Source organism: Cyphomyrmex costatus, unplaced genomic scaffold (genome assembly GCF_001594065.2).
Source record: "Cyphomyrmex costatus isolate MS0001 unplaced genomic scaffold, Ccosl1.0 scaffold193, whole genome shotgun sequence".
NCBI lineage: Eukaryota > Metazoa > Arthropoda > Insecta > Hymenoptera > Formicidae > Cyphomyrmex > Cyphomyrmex costatus.
In genome coordinates, this window is record NW_017275965.1 from 6675617 (window position 1) to 6694845 (window position 19229).

The 19229-nt window shown below is 41.2% G+C and overlaps 3 protein-coding genes across 4 annotated transcripts; 2 read left to right on the forward strand and 1 right to left on the reverse strand.

Moving 5' to 3' along the window:
* The first annotated feature begins 3365 nt into the window (after positions 1-3365).
* LOC108772813 (actin related protein 1) lies at positions 3366-8020 on the forward strand. Of its 2 annotated transcripts, none has more exons than XM_018538445.1 (2): positions 3366-3510; positions 5780-8020. In XM_018538445.1, the coding sequence occupies exon 2, from the start codon at positions 5799-5801 to the stop codon at positions 6927-6929; it is 1131 nt and encodes a 376-aa protein (XP_018393947.1). In that variant the 5' UTR covers positions 3366-3510; positions 5780-5798; the 3' UTR covers positions 6930-8020. The 2 variants fall into 2 exon arrangements, with proteins under 2 accessions (XP_018393947.1, XP_018393946.1); XM_018538444.1 differs by lacking the exon at positions 3366-3510 and adding an exon at positions 4427-4520.
* A 1343-nt stretch (positions 8021-9363) lies between these two features.
* On the forward strand, positions 9364-11917 carry LOC108772669 (transmembrane protein 104 homolog). The gene is made up of 6 exons (XM_018538242.1): positions 9364-9402; positions 9552-9673; positions 9748-9832; positions 10023-10397; positions 10664-10841; positions 10968-11917. Exons 1-6 carry the CDS (start codon positions 9364-9366, stop codon positions 11669-11671), a joined length of 1503 nt encoding a protein of 500 aa, XP_018393744.1. The 3' UTR covers positions 11672-11917.
* A 1204-nt stretch (positions 11918-13121) lies between these two features.
* TBC1D16 (TBC1 domain family member 16) lies at positions 13122-18445 on the reverse strand. Its single transcript, XM_018538541.1, has 6 exons — positions 17899-18445; positions 16266-17108; positions 15849-16188; positions 15332-15757; positions 14869-15162; positions 13122-14752 (listed from the first exon to the last, which is right to left on the reverse strand). The coding sequence occupies exons 2-6, from the start codon at positions 17053-17055 to the stop codon at positions 14368-14370; spliced, it is 2235 nt and encodes a 744-aa protein (XP_018394043.1). The 5' UTR covers positions 17056-17108; positions 17899-18445; the 3' UTR covers positions 13122-14367.
* Positions 18446-19229: the final 784 nt, after the last annotated feature.

Here is a 19229-nt window from a genome sequence, read left to right on the forward strand (position 1 = left end):
GGCGTCAATCGAATATACTGTTACAAGACTATATTGAATAGAATATCCTTTAAGAATCATGTTAATACAATCTTACGCTATATTTCATCATAAGTCATCATCTCATTTTATCTCGTAAACTAAATGTAAGAAATATAATAGATATACAAATATAATAAATATATATATATATATGAATATAATAGATATAAAATTATAAATGATTTAAATCATAAACTCTGTATTAAGAATGATTACTTACAAAAATTATTTATAAAAGTAGTAGCCATCCAAAATGAAACGAGTTAAAGTTCAAATCGAGATAACTTAATAATTCGTAAAATAATATTTGTTATATATATTTCTGACAAGAAACGCTATATCTTTATTATATAGAATATTCACGTTGTTATAAAAAAGTTATGCATGCCTCTCCAATCTATTACAATAGATAAATTTTTACAGATGATCACGTATATTGTTGTGCTTACAACAGAGTCAATTTAATCATCAATAAACCATTTAAATTTACATTGACATTTGTTGCGTACGGTTATCACCTTTAATTTGCAAGATAAAAAAGGGTAGTCATATGGAGGTCACACGGTACGTACAATCTATAATCGATGTTGTTTTAAATATTATATTTTACAGTAAAGTGTTCGTTGTATTCCTTTCTTTCTCGGTAAATCGAGTTATGCGCGCGCATTTTGGCGGCATTGCGATGACAGAATCAAATGTTCTCACCTCACAAATATTATTGGTGCTGGTGCCAATGCAATATCCGTTCGCCTATTTTTTTGATATAACGTTTAACGATCGAAAAGCCTCTATTTTCTTGCGGGCAACATTAATCCTCGCTCGTTACGAGTCCTCGCGAATCATCGCGAATTGAATCTGTTGGAAGATCCGCGATAAGTAACATTAATAAGGGTATAGTCAACACAGTGCTACAAATGCTTTAGAAAGTATTTTTGACGTTGGTCAATTTGTAAAATTCTTTCTTCCGATTGGTCCATCAAACGCTTCAAAGTATTTTCGAGTTTATTCGTCGTATTCTTGATTTGACAAATTTACGGGTCAATTCTAAAGCAGAATTCTAAGAAGACTTGTAACTAATTCTCGTAAAATTTGTAAAACGTACGATTGTACAATTTCATAGAAATAATTTTTAAATTTTTAATGAAATAATTTTTTTTAATACGAGCAAAGAATTATTTCTTTGAAATTAAGACATTTTTTCTCACTGTGCAGTAAACATCTACGATTTCTCGTAAATCTCACACGGCTATAGTAAGAAACCGTCTGTAAGCGCTGAAAAGTTCCTTCAAGTCTTACGAGAGCACGTTACGACCTTACGATTCTGCATAGAATTTAGTGTATCTCGTTTGTTATTCATCCAAATGACGTGTTCCGATCGTGAGTCGTCGCTTCCATCACGGTGATAACTTGCATCGATTAAAACATGTCACGTTCGTGCTAAGGAGAACGCCGATGTTCAACGGTCGCGGGATCCTTACGGCTTGGGAGTCTTTCGAGACCTTGGCGCGAGACCATATATGGTGGACAAGGTCGAGATATCTTGGGTCATTGGGTCTTTAGGACGCGCGAACGTTAGGGTAACCGAGTTAATTGTTTTATTCAAAGAGAGAGAGACAGCCGGACTGACTAATCCGCACACCGAGAGATACGCGGATACATCGGTGCTGTACGTCACTGCGAGTAGACGCGAGTAAATAATAATAATACACGTGCATGTATATTAATCGTCTCACGTCGATCGCCGGCGTCACGAAATCGTTTAAATGACTCGAACGTAATCGGGCGTTTCTGACGAGCGTTCCTCGAATGCACGCGGTCATCTCGTGGGTGAATCATCGGACGTGTGTTAAACGCATGGGAAACACGTAACGATTCGGCGGTTGATCGGCGAATAGTGTTCGTTTCCTCGCACGCCCGTCGTGCATTCGTGAGAAAATCATGAGACAGCTCCGAGAAGAAGCGTATATCGATTTTGAAAGCGGGTCTCTCTCTCTCTCTCTAGGCTCGCTCTCCGTTGTGTCCGTCCGTACGTCTGTCTGTAATTCGTATCAACCGCACAGTCCGCGTTACATCGATAGACGAGACCGTAGGGCCTGAAGCGTATGACGTGGCGAAAGAGTGCAACGCACTCGGTACTCCTGTCCTTGAATTTACCTCTACCTCAGGTCTGCTCGCGTTGCTTGCACTTTTTGCACTTGGCATCTTCGTTCTCTCTCTCTCTCTCTCTCTCTATCTCTCCTTTCAACGCGAATGTATATATGTATATTTACTCCGTTTTTCAAGTACCAACATTTTTGGGGATTTCAGTCGAGAGGTCTGAGATTCTTTCTCACGCCTCTCTGAATAGACTTATGTATAGAGCTTACATCGATTTACGCACTCGGATCGTACCATTTCTCTGTAAAGAGAGAGAATACGTAGGAATTCACGCAATTATACGCGGGAGAGATGCCATGGGACATCCTGGCGGATGCGGCATAACGCAGAGCGTGCGATATAACGCTGCGAAACACGCGTCACGTCCGACGGTGATTAATTCCGCGGAATATTCCGAGTATCATTCGATGTGATATTTTTGAAATCATCGATTTCTTCGAAAAGCCGTTGCGAACAAGTCGAGATCGTCAAGGTGGGACACGCGCATATATTCTTTCTATAATTCTCTGAACGTGAGACGCGAATGGAGCCACGTGTTCGAGATGTAATTTGAAGTACTGATCGGGGAATATTTAAAGGGAATCCCATGACCGCGCGCCCCGCCGACGAATGTCGTTGTACGAACTCGTAGGAGTCTCGCGTATACGCTACGACGGACGACGACGGTTAATTTTCAAGCGAGTTGGCATACACACTTCCAGGGAGAGAGAGACACGCTCTCCGGTATCGTACGATTTGAAACGGCATTTGGAGAATCTAGCCGCTAGCCGGCCGACGGACCAATCGGCGCGTCGCTTTCGTTTTATGCCCATATATGGCAAGAGCTGTGAATCCGCGGGGTGGGAGAACGTTGGACGGACGAGTCTATTGCACGGCGAAGGGTGATCGGTATACGTACGGTACTGGAGACGGCCGATCGTACGTGAAACGAGCGTGCCCGCCTCGTTCGTCGATCGCGCGGAGAACACGATGCTTTCTCGCCGCGATCGCGCGAGCCCCCTGCCGAAAATGACGGCGTAAAGGAGAAAATTTCAGGTGCGAGGGAGTCCGTAAAAATGTCGGGATGTCACATACCGACCACACCTTCGGACGAGTCCACGTGACGTGTGACGTGCGCGCGCGGCGAGGCGCGGCGCGGCGCAGAGCGGCGCGCGCGATACCGGCTTGCTCGCGGCTCACGGTTTGTCCGCTCGGACGATCTTGCTCACAGCGTTCGCGGTGCTGCACGGTGTTCGTTCTGTCGCCTGCTGACCGATTAGCCGACTCCCGTCCGTATTCCAATTGCACGCGCGAACGGCATTTAACGGCCTTTTACTAAAGAGACAGAAAGAGGTAAGTGAGAGAGAGAGAGAGAGAGCGTGGAAAGAGAGTCACGTCGCGTCGTCACCTACGCGCTGTATTTTCCTCGAACCGTCGCTCCTCGCGTTCTCGGTCGGTTCTTTATACAGTCTCGGCGCGGGTGAGTAGAAAATTTAACGAGCGGGGTCTACTCCATTTTTTTTTTCGGATCTCCTTCGGCTTTCCCGTTGCCACGTTGCATCGAGAGACAGGTTGTCCGGCGTCGTCAAGTGGTCGTAATAAGACGTTTACGTATCAAAGCAACGCGGGACACGCAGGTGGTTGTGGCACGACGCCAATGTCCTATTAATAGCAGCGACTGCGTTACTAACCTACGACTACCTGCGAGAGGATCCGCGCGCTCTCGCTTTTCGGCAACGGCGCGAGATCATCATACGTGACCGTGACGAGACGCGATTAGGAGCAGAAATGTCCCGGTGAAAATTCCATTTTCACGCGTTCGCCGCATTTCCCGACTTTCCCGAGTCGCGGACAATCCGCGTGGTATAGTCGATAGAACGGCAAGCGGGACGCTCGCCGGATGTGAATCTATTCGATCGGAGAGTTTGACGCATGACGTGTAATGTGTATGTCATGAATTTGACAGTCGGACTCGATAGATTGATACGTTCACACCGGTCGGCGGATCCGACCGGCTTGGTGTCGTCACACGTCGCGCACCCGTTGCGTCGTCGCGGGCCGGATGACGACGCGGGGTGGTGAGGTGTAGCGATATATCGCGAGAGGAGAGAGTGGGAGGGAGGCTGCGGAAACCCCTCTGTGTCAGAGTACTTCCATATATGGTAAAGAAAGCCAGGATTGGTCGAGGGTGTCCCACCCTTATTCGCCGAGTGTCAGGCCGAGTGGGAACAACGCATCTGTTCATATAATACACCGCGAGCCCCGATCTTCGGCTACACTCTGTGTTTGGCGGTGGATCGGTGCGGGCGGTGTCGCTTATTCTTCAAAACTTGTACATAACTCTTGAATCTTTCACACGAAACGTAAGTCTATAAGGCGAAGTGCTGGCGATCGCACGATTACTCGTAAGCGGAGATAAATTCGTAGGGAGGATTAGAGAATTCGTAAAGTGCGTGGCGACCGCGAATGCCGGATATATCACATGTATATGTACAAAGTGCGAACGACAAGATGGTGAATGTGCATCTCGCTATGGGTGGTGCGCGCAAGCGCGTCGAAAGTGGTTCAATTGTGTGAGGATGTTGCTCCGCCGTCTGAATGTATCCAACAAAAATCGCGTATTCTTTTACGTTCTTTCATGCGATTGGGTTGCACAGGTGGATCCAGTGAGAGGCAAGACCAATCGTATTAAAAGTCAAAGAATTTCGCAACAGTTTTTGCAAAGCTGCTTTCTCCGCAGCCAATGATTAGGTTGCTATATGTACCGGAAAACGCGCCGCGAGAGGAAATTCGAGGATACCGTTGGCTGATGGAATCGGATTACGCGTTGAAGATTGAAAGATTGAAATTTGACCGATCAAGATAGCAGGAGGTAAAATTCCTTTATCCTTCAATGGTCAAATTTCACACTTCGATCTCGATCTTCAGTGCCTAGTCTGGTGCAGTTTGCGTTGGTGTCAGTGACGTGTAATCGGCGGTAAAATTTTATTTATCGTCAAGTTGAAAATTATATTTGATTCGAGACACCGGTTGTTTGTCGTTCACCTCGTTATCGCCGGCTGTGACAGTGTTCGAAAGGACGGAGTTGGAGTGAGACCGGGTGGGGCAGGGCGGGGCGGGGCGGAGCGGGTAGGTCAAGAGACAGGGTGCGGTTCTGATAATTAACGATAACGTTGCTTTCGCGTTTGCTCGGAGCAGTCTTCATTTTTTTTTCTTTACTACTCCTTTCTTTTTAATATTCTCTCGATAAACGTGTGTATCGTTCACGTCTCGAATGATGGAATCGTATAATTCTTCCGAAGCGTGTATATATCGTGTTTTCCAACGCCATCTTAAACGAGTTTCGAAAGCGTGTACCGGCTAATTATTCATCGATATACTTAGCTTCCGTTAGTTTTCCAATAAAGTTTCTCCAGTTTTTTTTTTTTATATGTATATATATATAGGAAAGCCACAATTCGAGGTTGCAATCGTCATTCGGTTTTCTTTCGGAAAGTCTTTGACACTCGACGAAAAGAGTACAAAGAGAATATGTTAATTTTAATCTCGTTAATTAGTAACGTATATATACACGCGAAAAAATTCTGTTGCATTCGCTAATTGTGATTTTTCCTTTCCGTAGATAAATCAAGTGAGCAAACATGTGCGACGAGGAAGTTGCCGCGCTCGTAGTCGACAATGGATCCGGTATGTGCAAGGCTGGTTTCGCCGGGGACGATGCTCCCCGCGCCGTCTTCCCCTCGATTGTCGGCAGGCCACGCCACCAGGGTGTCATGGTCGGTATGGGACAGAAGGATTCCTACGTCGGTGACGAGGCCCAGTCCAAGAGAGGTATCTTGACGCTCAAGTATCCGATTGAACACGGTATCGTTACCAACTGGGACGACATGGAGAAGATCTGGCATCACACATTCTATAACGAACTGCGAGTAGCTCCAGAAGAACATCCGGTCCTTCTCACCGAGGCACCTTTGAACCCAAAGGCTAATCGCGAGAAGATGACACAAATTATGTTCGAGACGTTCAACACTCCCGCTATGTACGTGGCGATCCAAGCTGTACTGTCGCTGTACGCATCCGGTCGTACCACTGGTATCGTGCTGGATTCAGGCGATGGTGTTTCTCACACCGTACCGATCTACGAGGGATACGCCTTGCCGCACGCCATCCTCCGTTTGGATCTCGCCGGTCGCGACTTGACCGACTATCTCATGAAGATTCTCACAGAGCGAGGATACTCCTTCACGACTACCGCCGAGCGAGAAATCGTTCGCGACATCAAGGAGAAGCTCTGCTACGTCGCGCTCGACTTCGAGCAGGAAATGGCCACGGCGGCCTCCTCCTCCAGCCTGGAGAAGAGTTACGAGCTTCCCGACGGTCAGGTCATCACCATAGGTAACGAACGATTCCGTTGCCCCGAGGCTCTCTTCCAACCGTCGTTCTTGGGCATGGAAGCTTGCGGCATTCACGAGACCACCTACAACTCGATCATGAAATGCGACGTCGACATCCGTAAGGATCTGTATGCCAATACCGTTCTATCCGGCGGTACCACCATGTATCCTGGCATAGCCGACAGAATGCAGAAGGAGATCACTGCCTTAGCTCCATCTACTATGAAGATCAAGATTATCGCCCCACCCGAGAGGAAATACTCCGTATGGATCGGTGGATCGATTCTCGCGTCGCTCTCCACCTTCCAACAGATGTGGATCTCGAAGCAGGAATACGACGAGTCCGGACCCTCCATCGTTCACAGGAAGTGCTTCTAAACACGCGTTCTCGATCACATCCACTATCATTCCCCGATCCCTGAGACTTTGAGAAATGAGAGAGAGAGAGAGAGAGATAGAGAGAGAGAGAGAGAGAGAGAAAGAGGGGCTTTTGTCTCGTTTCGCAGGCGGACGTAACATCAACTTCCGCGACGATTGCCCTCTGGTTCCTCCTTGGGGCAAAGGTAGCTTCTTTCAATTCGGATGTACGTGTTTAAGATACGCGTGAGGTAAGCGTCTCCGACGCTAAAGGGAGAGAGAGAGAGAGAGAGAGAGAGGAGCTTACGATATATCGCCCTCCTTCCACGATGTTCCTCTGTCTTGACGGCAACACAACAAAATAAGTCGACCACTCATTCTTGCTCGTTTTAAACGTGGCCATTTTCCATCGTTTTTCATCTATTCGATATAACGATCTTAAACATGTGCCCCGATTTCTGAATACCTTTTTCTACCTTGTATCGAGTCCTTTGTATTATATATTTGAATAAAACTTGTGTCTACGGTAGCATTTAGCCAAACATTCCCTGCGAGACATTCTCTCAACGCGAGAGTAAAACGCTTCTTTTCCGTTAGACTCTCCCGTAGAACATCGTACGCGTAAACCTCGATTGTCGGTCGAGGAACGTTCACGCGATTAACTCGAAAGTTTCTGTCGCGGGAGGGACCGTTGATTACTCTTCTCGTAGGTAGAGACGGCAGAGTTCGGACATGATGGCAATCAACGTCGATCAATGCATTCCGATCAATGTGCGGTATTTTTAAGAGATGCTTGCGTAAAAACTGAACATACATTGTACGTCATTCCGCGCAGAGACAAACCTCTGACTTCTTACCTGTTTATTCTGTTTTCCATTACAATTTGCCTATCGTTGAGGGAAAATATGGCCTTTTTCCCCCCTCTTTTTTCTTTCTTTTTTTTTCCTTTTTTTTTTTTACACGAAGGGGTAAACCGCTGATCCGGGAAAAAGTTTTACCAACGTTTTCGCTAAAATAAACGGAAAAATGATAGGCACCCACGGTTTCGACCCCGTAAGTTAGCCAAAGTATTATAATTTATTCCCATTGTATTGCGCAAGACCATTCACGTACACACATCTTAAAGACTACTTTAGACTTATGGGATTATAAAATAAAAGTCTGAAAAATACGATTGTGATTTTTTTTTTATGAAGAACCCAAACCTTCGTCTTAACACCTTTCGCTCTCCACGTTTCTTTTCTGAGGGAACTGATAAATTGCTAATCTTATAAACTTTTCTCGTATTCCTATAATTTTTACGTTTAGTGCACGTCGATCTTTATACGAGTTTTTAAATGTTTATTTCAATATATATATAGTTCTGTATATATCCGTAAAACAAATTGAAATTTTATCCCTTCTTTACCAAGTTTGAAAGATTAAAATTTTCTCATCTATCCGAATTCTTGGAGCTCTGCAAAGCTTTCCCTCTTTTTTAATCACTCGACTTAAAAGTTATTTGCACACCTTGATATTTTTGGTAAAGAAAGATCCTCTCTAATTAATTGGTCAAAGAATTTATAATTATAAAATAATTCCGAGAGATTAAAACACTCCGCAGGTAATTGATAGACGAGCCTCTAGAGAGGTTTGTCTTTAAATTCCAAATCATTTGATAAGAAAGAAAAAAGCGACTGGATTAACGAATTAAAACAGATAGATGAAAAATTGGTTCTACAAAGAAAAGGATAGTAATAGTAATAGATTATATAAAATGATTGCGGTCGAAATTGAAATATTCCAAGAGATAATATCATATTTTATGCCTGAATTCAACACAAAACACCGATTCTTTGTCTTTTGAAAGTTTATGAAATTGTGTAAAACAAAATTGTTTATTATCAACGATTATCCATCATTTAAGCTGAAATGAAAATATAGGCAAGCGCATCATATGATCGGTTGATTTCGGAGTAACGTTTGTAAATGACGTGTCTCCTTTATTCTGCTGTAGAACATTTGTCGATTAATCATCTGTATTTGCTCTGCAATGAAAAGTCAGCGACGTTTCCAATAATTCGAAATTGAAATCTTCGATTTGAGAGAAAAAAATAGGTACTTGTTAAACGCGAGAAAAAATCACTATGTTACCCATCCCTTTTCCCTCCGCGTCCTCCCCGTCAGTCTCTCTTCTTCTCGGACATATATCTATACGTATTTTTTATTTGACATGGCTGATTTCGAACGACAATGAAACACATGGTTACATGTCAATATCTTTGTAATACACAGTTGCGTTATCGTATCAATGGAAAAGTACGGAACGATATAAGTCGGTGGCGGCTTGGCGCCTGTCAGTGACTAGTAGATGCATGGGTTGTACATGAATGAGACGCTACACGACGCGACATCCTCGATCCTACACGTAGTTTGACAGTTTAACGTTGGTTCGACTCGAGAGAGAAAAAGAGAGATGCCCGAAGAGAGTATCAGCGATCAGTATCCAACGTGGGTAAGGAAAAGTTGGACTTAATTTGCCCTTGTATACCGTAATTGACGCACCGCGCGTTTACTGACCTTAACCTCAGCGTCCTCCAGCTTCTTTTTCACAGTCGATAAACAGTAGATTAAATCGTTCACTCAAACAAATCTCCACCGTAGGTTGGGCTCGTGTATATCTTCAACCTCATCGTTGGAACAGGCGCTTTAACTTTACCAGCTGTATTCAGTCGAGCAGGATGGGCACTTGGATTAAGTGTCATTTTGGTGTTAGCGTTCATCAGGTAAGTAGAAAGAGCTATTCATACATCGTGGATCTAAACTCGTTTCGTCTCATTGCATCTCTTCTTTCGTACAGTTTTATCACGGTTACATTTGTCATAGAAGCAATGGCATCTGCCAATGCTATCGTTATGTGGAGGCATTCTCAGCATCGAAAACGCGTAAGTGTTTTCCAACTTGTTTAGCTTTGTATAAAAAGGCCAGCTGAGTGTACTACAGATATTTTAGAAAGATGTGCAAGGTAACGTTATGGCAAGAGACACATTGGCTTATTTGATATTAGCAGCGATACATGTACCATTTTTTGTTATATACCCATGTTATAACACTGCAAACTGAAATACTTTTCAGGTTTTACAGACGACAGGTGAATCTGCTCCTTCCAATTCAGATTCGGAGGACACTCCATTGGTAGCTCCTCCTTTGACCAGTCCAGATCATTCGGATATGGCTTGTAGATACTATGTGATTTGTGATAAAATAGAAATGGGACAGATGGCATCCATCTTTTTCAACAGATTTGGCACCACTCTATTTTATTTATGTTTTGCCATATATCTATATGGAGATTTAAGCATTTATGGTGCGGCAGTCGCAAAGTCACTAACAGATGTCGCCTGCACTTATTTGCCAAAAAATCTTACATGCAATGACACCGTACCAGATACTGAACTTTGTTGGGAAGATTCTATGTTTAATCGACTGGATGCATATAGAATGTTTTTGGTATGTCATCAATTTATAAATTCCACTGCTTCTAGCATTCACACACACACACACAAACATTTTGGCACTTTAGAATTATTCGCTTTCATTTTGCTAAGATCAAGGATGTGTTTTGTTTTCACACTAACACATTCTAAGCATCAGTTTATCCTTATTCTCAAATATTAAACAAAGATTAGCGATGCTTACAAACGCTATAAACACAAAAAAGGAATACCAAAGCATCAATGGCATGATAATAATTGTTAAGCTATTCTTATTTTCAGACTATGTTCGTATTATTATTGGGTCCCTTCGTATTCTTCAATGTTCAAAAAACCAAGTATCTTCAACTACTGACTTCAATAATGCGATGGTTCGCATTTACTATAATGATTGTATATGCTGTAAAAAGTCTTTTTGTACACGGCCCTCGTGGCAATCCACCTATCGCAAATTTAGCCGGTAAGCTGAAAAGTTAATTATTAATGATTATCGTCAATTTACATGATTATTAACAGATTAGTATCATTAGGTATAGAATAATTGTGAATAAGTATCAACGAGTAATACTATTAATCATCATTTTAGGAATTCCCAGTCTTTTCGGTGCTTGCATTTACTCCTTCATGTGTCATCATTCGTTACCGGCCTTGGTTGCACCAATAACGAATAAGTCTAAACTTAATCGATTTCTAGCTCTCGATTATACCCTAATCGCTCTCTTTTATTTACTATTAGCTCTAACTGGTATCTTCGCCTTCGAGCGCTTGGATGATCTTTATACTTTGGACTTTGGACCACGTGGTTTAGGCAATTGTTCTAAGAGTGACAATATTTTTATGCTTCTTATGGAATATTTCTTAGCCCTTTTCCCGGTATTTACTTTGAGTACCAGTTTTCCCATTATAGCAATTACACTCCGAAATAATTTACAGGCACTCTTTTTAAAAGAGGATACGTCCTACAATTTATGTCTTCGAAAACTCGTCTTCCCCGTCTTGGCGGTAATACCACCGTACCTGATAGCAATTATTACCAAAGATCTGTCAATATTAGTTGGTATCACAGGCTCGTACGCTGGAGCAGGGATACAATATTTAATACCTACGTTTTTAGTTTATTATGCCAGGCAAAAGACTAACAAAGTTATCGGCCTTGGGGTCATGAACAAATTCGCAAGTCCTTTCTCGGGCAGGTATTGGTTAATTTTTGTTGTAGTATGGGCTATTACTTGTATGATTTTAGTATCGGTGAATTTCATGCAAATACATTTGCAATCTTGGGTCAGTTAATAAGAAAATCAATATGATTTATGCCACAAAAAAGAAGAGAACTTGATGTTCGTGCTAAAAGCTCTATCATAGAGATGAATGCAGGATGTTTACAAGAAATTTGATTACGGATATCCATTGATAAGTTTCAAAATTTCTCAACAGCAAAAATGTGGATATTAGAATTACCCAGAGCCAACAGTCAGTCGATATTGGTATAAACATCGAGCATGTGAATTGAGTAACTGAAGTGATAAAAACGAGATAAGAGCAATGATACAATACGATCTGTGAAATCCTTCAACGGAATATTGACAAATAATAGGTATTTTATAATAAGCTATTATCTAAGCTTATTGACTTATTGTAGAAAGTCCGGATCTACGATAAATGTAATAGTCTTAACCTTAAGCTATAAGAAATTGTACAATTACAATCTAATGTAAAGAGAATAATCGACTATGATGCATCCATTTCTTACAGTTTAAGGCTTGAAACACCTATTGTAGATCTGAACTGAGGCAATCATTATTTGTGGCAGGATATGTTCATACATACATACAGTAAACCGACAATACTTCGGCACACAAGTCGGCATGTACAGGACAAATATAAATAAGTTCAACGTAGGAGACATTTAGAAATGTAGAAATCTGTAGAAAAAAATGTTTATACATATATTTTACTTATTTGTCCTGAGGCAAGTGTGCGTGATTTTTCTTTATTATATAGAGACTCTATATAACGAATTTCCGTCATTTGTATTTATATTTTTTTATACGCTAAAATAATTCATGTTTATGTATTTATAATGAAAATATTAGCGTATGTGATAGTAGTGGCAAGAGTAAAAGTATGATATTACGATGATATAATGTTCTTTTTGAGATTGTATTTTTGTACAAAATATGTATGAAACTGCCAAAATGGTATTTGCAGCATGTCCGTCATACCTGTGTACCTGTGCAAGTGTAGTATATAATAAAGAATATTGTGAGTATATGCATACGCATATACATACGTGCGAGCATGTGTGCTGTGTGTGTTTGTGTACACACACGCATGCATGCACGCGCGTAAAAAGCAATTGAAACGGATAATAATAAATAGTTGATTATACAAGTTCCTCTATCAATTTATTCGCACCAGCACGTGCGCGCGTGCACGCACTACATACACATTTTTACGTTCTTGTATTTACTTCAAACTGAGATCTGCTTGAAACAGACCTTAACACAGATAGATTTCTCTTTAAGATTTCAACGATACCAGATAGCACGATAAAAGCGCGATAAAAGCTATTTTTGATAAAATTTCATGTCCCTGATCAAGTGAATTAGCGTGGAATGCATTACAATTTTTTGTTATTTAGGCACAGTATCTGTAAAATCTTGAATATTATAAAGCAACTTGATTTTTACGTTTATCTGTGATAACAGACTAGACAATAATAATTATAATAAACAAAAGACAAATTGGTAATCTATTAAGAGAAATTAGAATTGTTCGGTGAAATTAGCTTATCACAATAATTTTGTATTTGTTTTCGAGTAAATTCCAAAGGGTAACAATGATTATAGGTGCAACCTGTGCGCTTAGCGAAAGATTACGTTTGATCATTTTCAATAAGCGAAAATTTGTCACGTTGCATCTCAAACCAAGAAAGAAAAAAAAAAGTATTACGCTGTTTTTTTACGTATGTAAAATTACACATATGTGTACGAGAATGTGTCGTATGTATACGAACGCAAGTGAACACTTTGGAGTGAACATATATGCTATATTGTGGGTAATGTATACCCTGCACGATTCGGGTACATATTTACAATAAATAGCACTTTCGTGTACATGTATGTAGACTATTTGATTTCTCCTTTTGGTTCCCAACGGACGAGCTTCCCTAGATTAAATTAAATTGGGATATTTAGTGAGAATAGATGGATTTCTCCCAGCTGCGTACATTCGGAAATTAATTTGTACTAGTTATCCCTTCTTTTCATTCGTCAGTCTTGAACGTTACGAATACTGCACATAAAACGTATTTTCATTATTCAACCAGAAACGAGTACAGCCTAAGACTATCTTCGTTTTTAGAGATCAAAAAATGAAGATAGTTTTAGGCGCGATTGTTTCTGGTTGGATAACGAAAATACACCCATATTTATCTATTGATATACAATGGTGTCAAAGTCTTGTAAACTTATTATTTTACTCGATAATCAACTTGATTTGGAATTGTATTTTGAGATATGTGTCTTCGTGTTTCGGTTGATTTAAATCGATTGATTTAAATCGAGATATCAACATGCGTGCGTTACATATAACGTAGAAATTAATATTGTTAAGTAATTAATACAGGCTACACATTCTTGCCTTACTCTTTTTATCCTTGATTACCTCAAAAAATACTCGAAAATAGTTTGAACAAAAACAAAGATGTATATCACATATCGTCGCGTATGACAATAGAATTTGTTCGCATATCTGTAGATCCAGAGAGCATAATGGCTAGATTCGTTACATTTTGTAAATATTAATGTTTACAAGAGACTCTTTATAGACTACTAATCAGAGTTTGTTATAAAGAAAAATCCGTGCAGAGAACAAGGACTTTAATAATTATCTAATAATTTGACGAAACGAGTTAATCTGTACGTCAAGTAATACTGATGAGCTCTCTTCTTCTTCTTCTTCTTCTTCTTCTATAAATTAGACAGTTACTCGTAATTATTTAAATAGGGACAGTGCGTATCCTCGTGACCTACACACTCTATTACCGGATCATGTGCACTATCCCACATTCCTGGACCACATTGTCGACATAGTCCGGCTAATGTGCAAGGTAAGCGTACGAGTTGACGGAAATGATGAAGTAAGCCTCGTGCCTTTCTAAGTATAATGTTCCCATCCATGTACATGGCCAATGAACTGAAATGCAGCAACATTTCGTCCGTTCGAAGATCTTGGGCGATCACGTCGTCCGCATAAACGCACATTATAGCGAGGCAAAGAAATAAGTGAAAATGATCTGTTAAATAATTGACCCAACAGGCTTCCCACATGACCAATGCTATTTCGGTTGGGAATTCTCTTTTCAAGCATCTGTATCGAGAAAAAAGTGAATACAAATAAAATTATGCGGGCTAAAAATTATGTGAAATTTACTGTAGCATAGTTTCTACTATTATATGATGTATACGGGACATAATTGTACTTACAAGAGTATCCATCGATGACAAAAAAGAAGCTCTAAAGCATCCGCGTGTCTTTGAAGATGCGTATAAAAATCTGGTACCATGATTCTTACTAATTCTCGAAGATAACACAGATTTCTATCCATATCTGTATCCGTCGGAGTGCACACGGCTACCGATCTTTGCATCAAACCCGCGAAACACCAGAAGGCCTCGATTTCAGAGTTGAGTTCGGCTAGTAACGGAGCTAAGAGATCAGACATTCCTTGAGTGTAACCCAAGCGGCAATTGTATACTGCGTAATTAAGTAAAATATTCCTGTAAGAAAAAACGAAAGAGAAATGATAACAAGTCACACAATAATACGATGTATTGCAACAGTATAAATTTAGGGATGAGAGACCAAAAGAGAAGAGGAAAGAGAAGAAAGAGAAAGAAGAGATTCTTAGAAACATTAGAGTAGCTGCAAGTTTATCTGGATATTTACTTCATTATTTCGACGTTGGGATTACCCTCACCGGCGTAATACGGATTAGCCCTATCCGTGCGAACAACGTCTTTCTCCACTATGCATACTACATTTCGCCAGAAACGCTCTGCTTGCTCTGGATTCATGCTCAGTCTACGTTTCTGTATTTCTTCATACTCTTGCCGTCTAATGGCGTCGATCTGTTCTCTATCCTCATACGTACTCTGATAAGAGTAACAGTGCAATAGGAAAGGCCAAACGATTTTTCGTAGCGCTGGTTCTAAACCACCAAAAAATATTCCCTTACGAAGAGCGAGGTCATCCTCCATCTGGCCCCGTTCATTCAATAAATCTTTCCAAGCTAACGACGTGATCATCGGTACTTGACCCTCCTCGGGATGCAGCTCATCTCGGCTCACTTCTGGCCGACATACCATAAAATGTCTGCGCAACGCGTGACAATCGTATCAATGCGACGTTGTAAAATCATTATTATAACAGAAATTAACAATTTTACATTCTAATTATGCCTGACCTGTACGGCAAAGTCTCTTCCGTGTCCGTGTTTAAGCGTGGATAAAGCAGTTGATGCCATTGATGTAGGGTGGCGGCTAGCCGGTCCAAGCCACCGTGATGGAAATGCAAGATCTTGTATTGGCTCTCCCTGCTCGCCACGACCAACTGACCGCAGGTGCAAGCAGGATCGGCGAAAAATAGCCGCAAGGATCGCATCTCGCTGAGATCCACCGAGAATCTTCTGCATCGATGTGCTCTACGCAACGTCACAGGCGATGCGGTCGCGCTTTCGGGAAAGACAAGGTTGTGTTGTAACGCTAGGAGTTCCGGAGACCTCATCCACGACGGCATCTCTTCCGCTACAGAAACAACATCATCGTTAGTATCAATAATTATACGAGGACACAACCCGCGGTTACCATCTTTTCTATCCTACCATCGGTAGATACCGAGATTGAGAAACTGCACGTTGACGTTAATGACAAACTGCGACTCTTGACGCTCACGTCGTCGCGGTACAAGAAGCGTGGCTCCTCGTCGATGCTCCTCGCGTCTATCTCGTTAAAGTCCCGCTCTTTTAAATCCCCATTCTTCTCGTTGCTCGAGTCCGCATTCGGACGATTCTCAATCTCGATAGTGGTGGCATTTTCGCCATCGCGATTGACCGTGCTTGAGTCTTGGTGACGTGGAAAGTCATTGCCGTAACGGTAGCCGGAACTGGAACAAACGCGTTCGCAGTCTCCGCAATTGACGGGTTCCTTTGCCTCCAAGCACACATCTAGCTTTCCATTTCCGTTATCGTTCTCGGTATTATTTTCATTTTCGTTCTCGTTTTCGAGCTCGCGCCGCACGTTGAGCGAATCGCTGCACGTATTCTCCGGGATACGGGAACTCAGGCAGGTTGGATCGTCGTCCCGACGCGCGGCAGCGTTTCTACCACTCAGATTCTCCAACGCTGTAGGATGTTTGCGCAATGTGCTGTTGGGTATCCAGCTTAGGTGCAAGGTTGGCAAATTGGAATTCTTGTTCAACTTGCAAGTTATAGTCATGTATCCAGGATGATGCACCACGTCAGCATGCTGTCTCATTAACGTAGGAGGGTGTACGCAGACGTTATTTTTGCAGAACAATGCCTCACCGTCTTGATAAATGACGCGTCGGTTGTCCTGGCCGCACTCGCCAAGGATATAGTTGCTCGCTTTCCTTAAAATATTTGGAAGAGGCATTGTTGTCGTCGGGCGATTACTGAGAATTACATCAGTTACGTCGTTAGTTTTCGCTGTAAAAAGACAACATAAATAGTTAGTTTTCGCTGTATAAAGACAACATAAACTTTTCTATTCTGAACAATCCGGTCATTAAGTAATGAAGTGTCGAATTTTTGTATTACTATTAATAGCAGCCATAGCTTCGTCAAAAAAATGAACAAAATTTAAATTAAAAAAGAGTTTTAAAGCTTAAAATCTTTAAAAAACAACAATAAATGTACGACCTTTACGAGCAATAATTAGATCTTAAAAATTAAAATATCATAAGATTCAGATTTAATATAATCTTACAAAGACATCATACATGAATTTCAAACGTTTCGGCTACACAGCCTTCATCAGTGAAAAATCTTTTTTTTCTTTTTTTTTCAAAAAGCCGCTTTTTTTTAATTTCTATGATTTTAGTAATTTTTTTATGTAGAAAACTATGAGCAGAATAACGTATAAATTTTTTCCAGGCTTGTCACGTGCTTACAAAAAAATTGTAAAAATTTTCAACTTTCTAACATAAAAGATCAAAACTTTTCCCACAAGATTATTTTTTAAATTGTTCCCAAGATTTTTTTGTCACGCGAGTTATCGCGGATTAAATAAAATAGAAGCATTTTGATTTTAAATAATTAATTATTCATAACTTTGTTAAGAATCGAACGGTATAGCTGACAAATTTTTTTTTAAAAACGTGCACACATTTCGTACTAATAATAATAATAATACGAAAAATGGACATTTCATACTTAATGACCTAACATAGCTGTATACGTTAATATGCAAAATCTGAATTGTTCATTACGCACTTACTTGTGAGATGCGCCACGACCAAAGTGCCGTTGCAAGAGTTTCACGAAATTCTGAAATCGCGAGCCACATCGTGGTTGCGAGCGGAGCCAGTTGAAGGAGGACGTAGGGCGGAGGGTGAACGTGATCGGATTAAAAGCACCGGATGGATTCGTCTCGCCAGAGTTCACGACGACTTGTCTTTCTGCGTAGCGTGCGGTAGCGTGAATATATGCGCGCTTACGCACGCGACGGCGTTATCACGCCTCAATTAGCCTCGTTACATACGCAGCCTCGATAATGCGTATCCGCGTCACAGTGACATTCCGCGTTGCTCGCTTCCGAATTCCACGATAACGCAGTCGCGTACTCCAAAACGTGAGACTCTGCCATTCTCTTCACTGTTCTTCACCGGAAAAAGATTCTCGAAAACCTCCAATATCTCGACTGTGTTACGAGTTACTGCTGAAACATTGCTCTCGTGATATAGAATTGAGATAGAAAAGACGAAGTCGAAATCATCTGCACGGCAATTAACGTCCCTGTTTCCAAATCGCCGACGTTCAGGGTGGCATTCTTATACTGCTTAGTGCGCGAGCGTCGTCGCTGCCGCTACCGCGCAAGTACGCCGATTTTGATGAAATCCGCTAGAATCTGCAAACGCGACACACTATTGCTTCCGCTGTAAAACTGTTGCATTTCGGCTTCATTGTCCAACGTGCGTTCGATAACGCAACGGCAGGAACGAAGCGCGTAGCTCCATCAGCGATGCATTATACGAAAAATGTGGATGTCCCCCTTATCTCGCTTATCCTAGATCAATATTTCCATTTGATCACGGAACCTACCGCCTATCCTACTATCCAACCCGCTGACATCTCGCTACATTTGCCATAAGCCTCGTAGACCGTTTTTATCGATTATTCACCGTTTTTACGCTTCTTAATCGTAAAACGTAAGAAACTGTGCTCATCACATGTAAACGCGTTTTGCTTTTACACTTTTAATCGATCGTCCAACTTCTCTCCCATATACAGAGTCCGGTCGAATAACATATTGTAAAAAAAAATAAAAAAATATATATAAAACTTTTAATTCTTTTGTAAGAAATCATATCGTGCTTGCGTTTATATGCTATTCGACCGGACCTTGTATACAATTTCTTTCTCTCTTTTTCTTTTTTATTGGAGACTAAAAGAACATCAATTATGAAATTACAATGAATCTCAATTATTTCATGATTAAATCAGAATGTTGCAATTAAGTGTGAGCTTTGTTTCCATTTGAAATGAAGTAGTAAGTTTCCAAATAATGTAAATGCATGATATATAATTTTAAGAGAGAGACAGAGAGAG

What these genes read in the sequence shown, in the direction of transcription:
- LOC108772813 (XM_018538445.1), top strand. Translation starts at nt 5,799, where the DNA reads ATGTGCGACGAGGAAGTTGCCGCGCTCGTAGTCGACAATGGATCCGGT.
- LOC108772669 (XM_018538242.1), top strand. Translation starts at nt 9,364, where the DNA reads ATGCCCGAAGAGAGTATCAGCGATCAGTATCCAACGTGG. An exon ending in ATTCTCAGCATCGAAAACGC is followed by an intron (nt 9,833 to 10,022) that starts GTAAGTGTTTTC and finishes AATACTTTTCAG; the next exon opens with GTTTTACAGACGACAGGTGA. An exon ending in ATGCATATAGAATGTTTTTG is followed by an intron (nt 10,398 to 10,663) that starts GTATGTCATCAA and finishes TCTTATTTTCAG; the next exon opens with ACTATGTTCGTATTATTATT.
- TBC1D16 (XM_018538541.1), bottom strand. Translation starts at nt 17,055, where the DNA reads ATGCCTCTTCCAAATATTTTAAGGAAAGCGAGCAACTATATCCTTGGC. An exon ending in GAAGAGACTTTGCCGTACAG is followed by an intron (nt 15,758 to 15,848) that starts GTCAGGCATAAT and finishes CGCGTTGCGCAG; the next exon opens with ACATTTTATGGTATGTCGGC. An exon ending in CCCAACGTCGAAATAATGAA is followed by an intron (nt 15,163 to 15,331) that starts GTAAATATCCAG and finishes TTTTTCTTACAG; the next exon opens with GAATATTTTACTTAATTACG.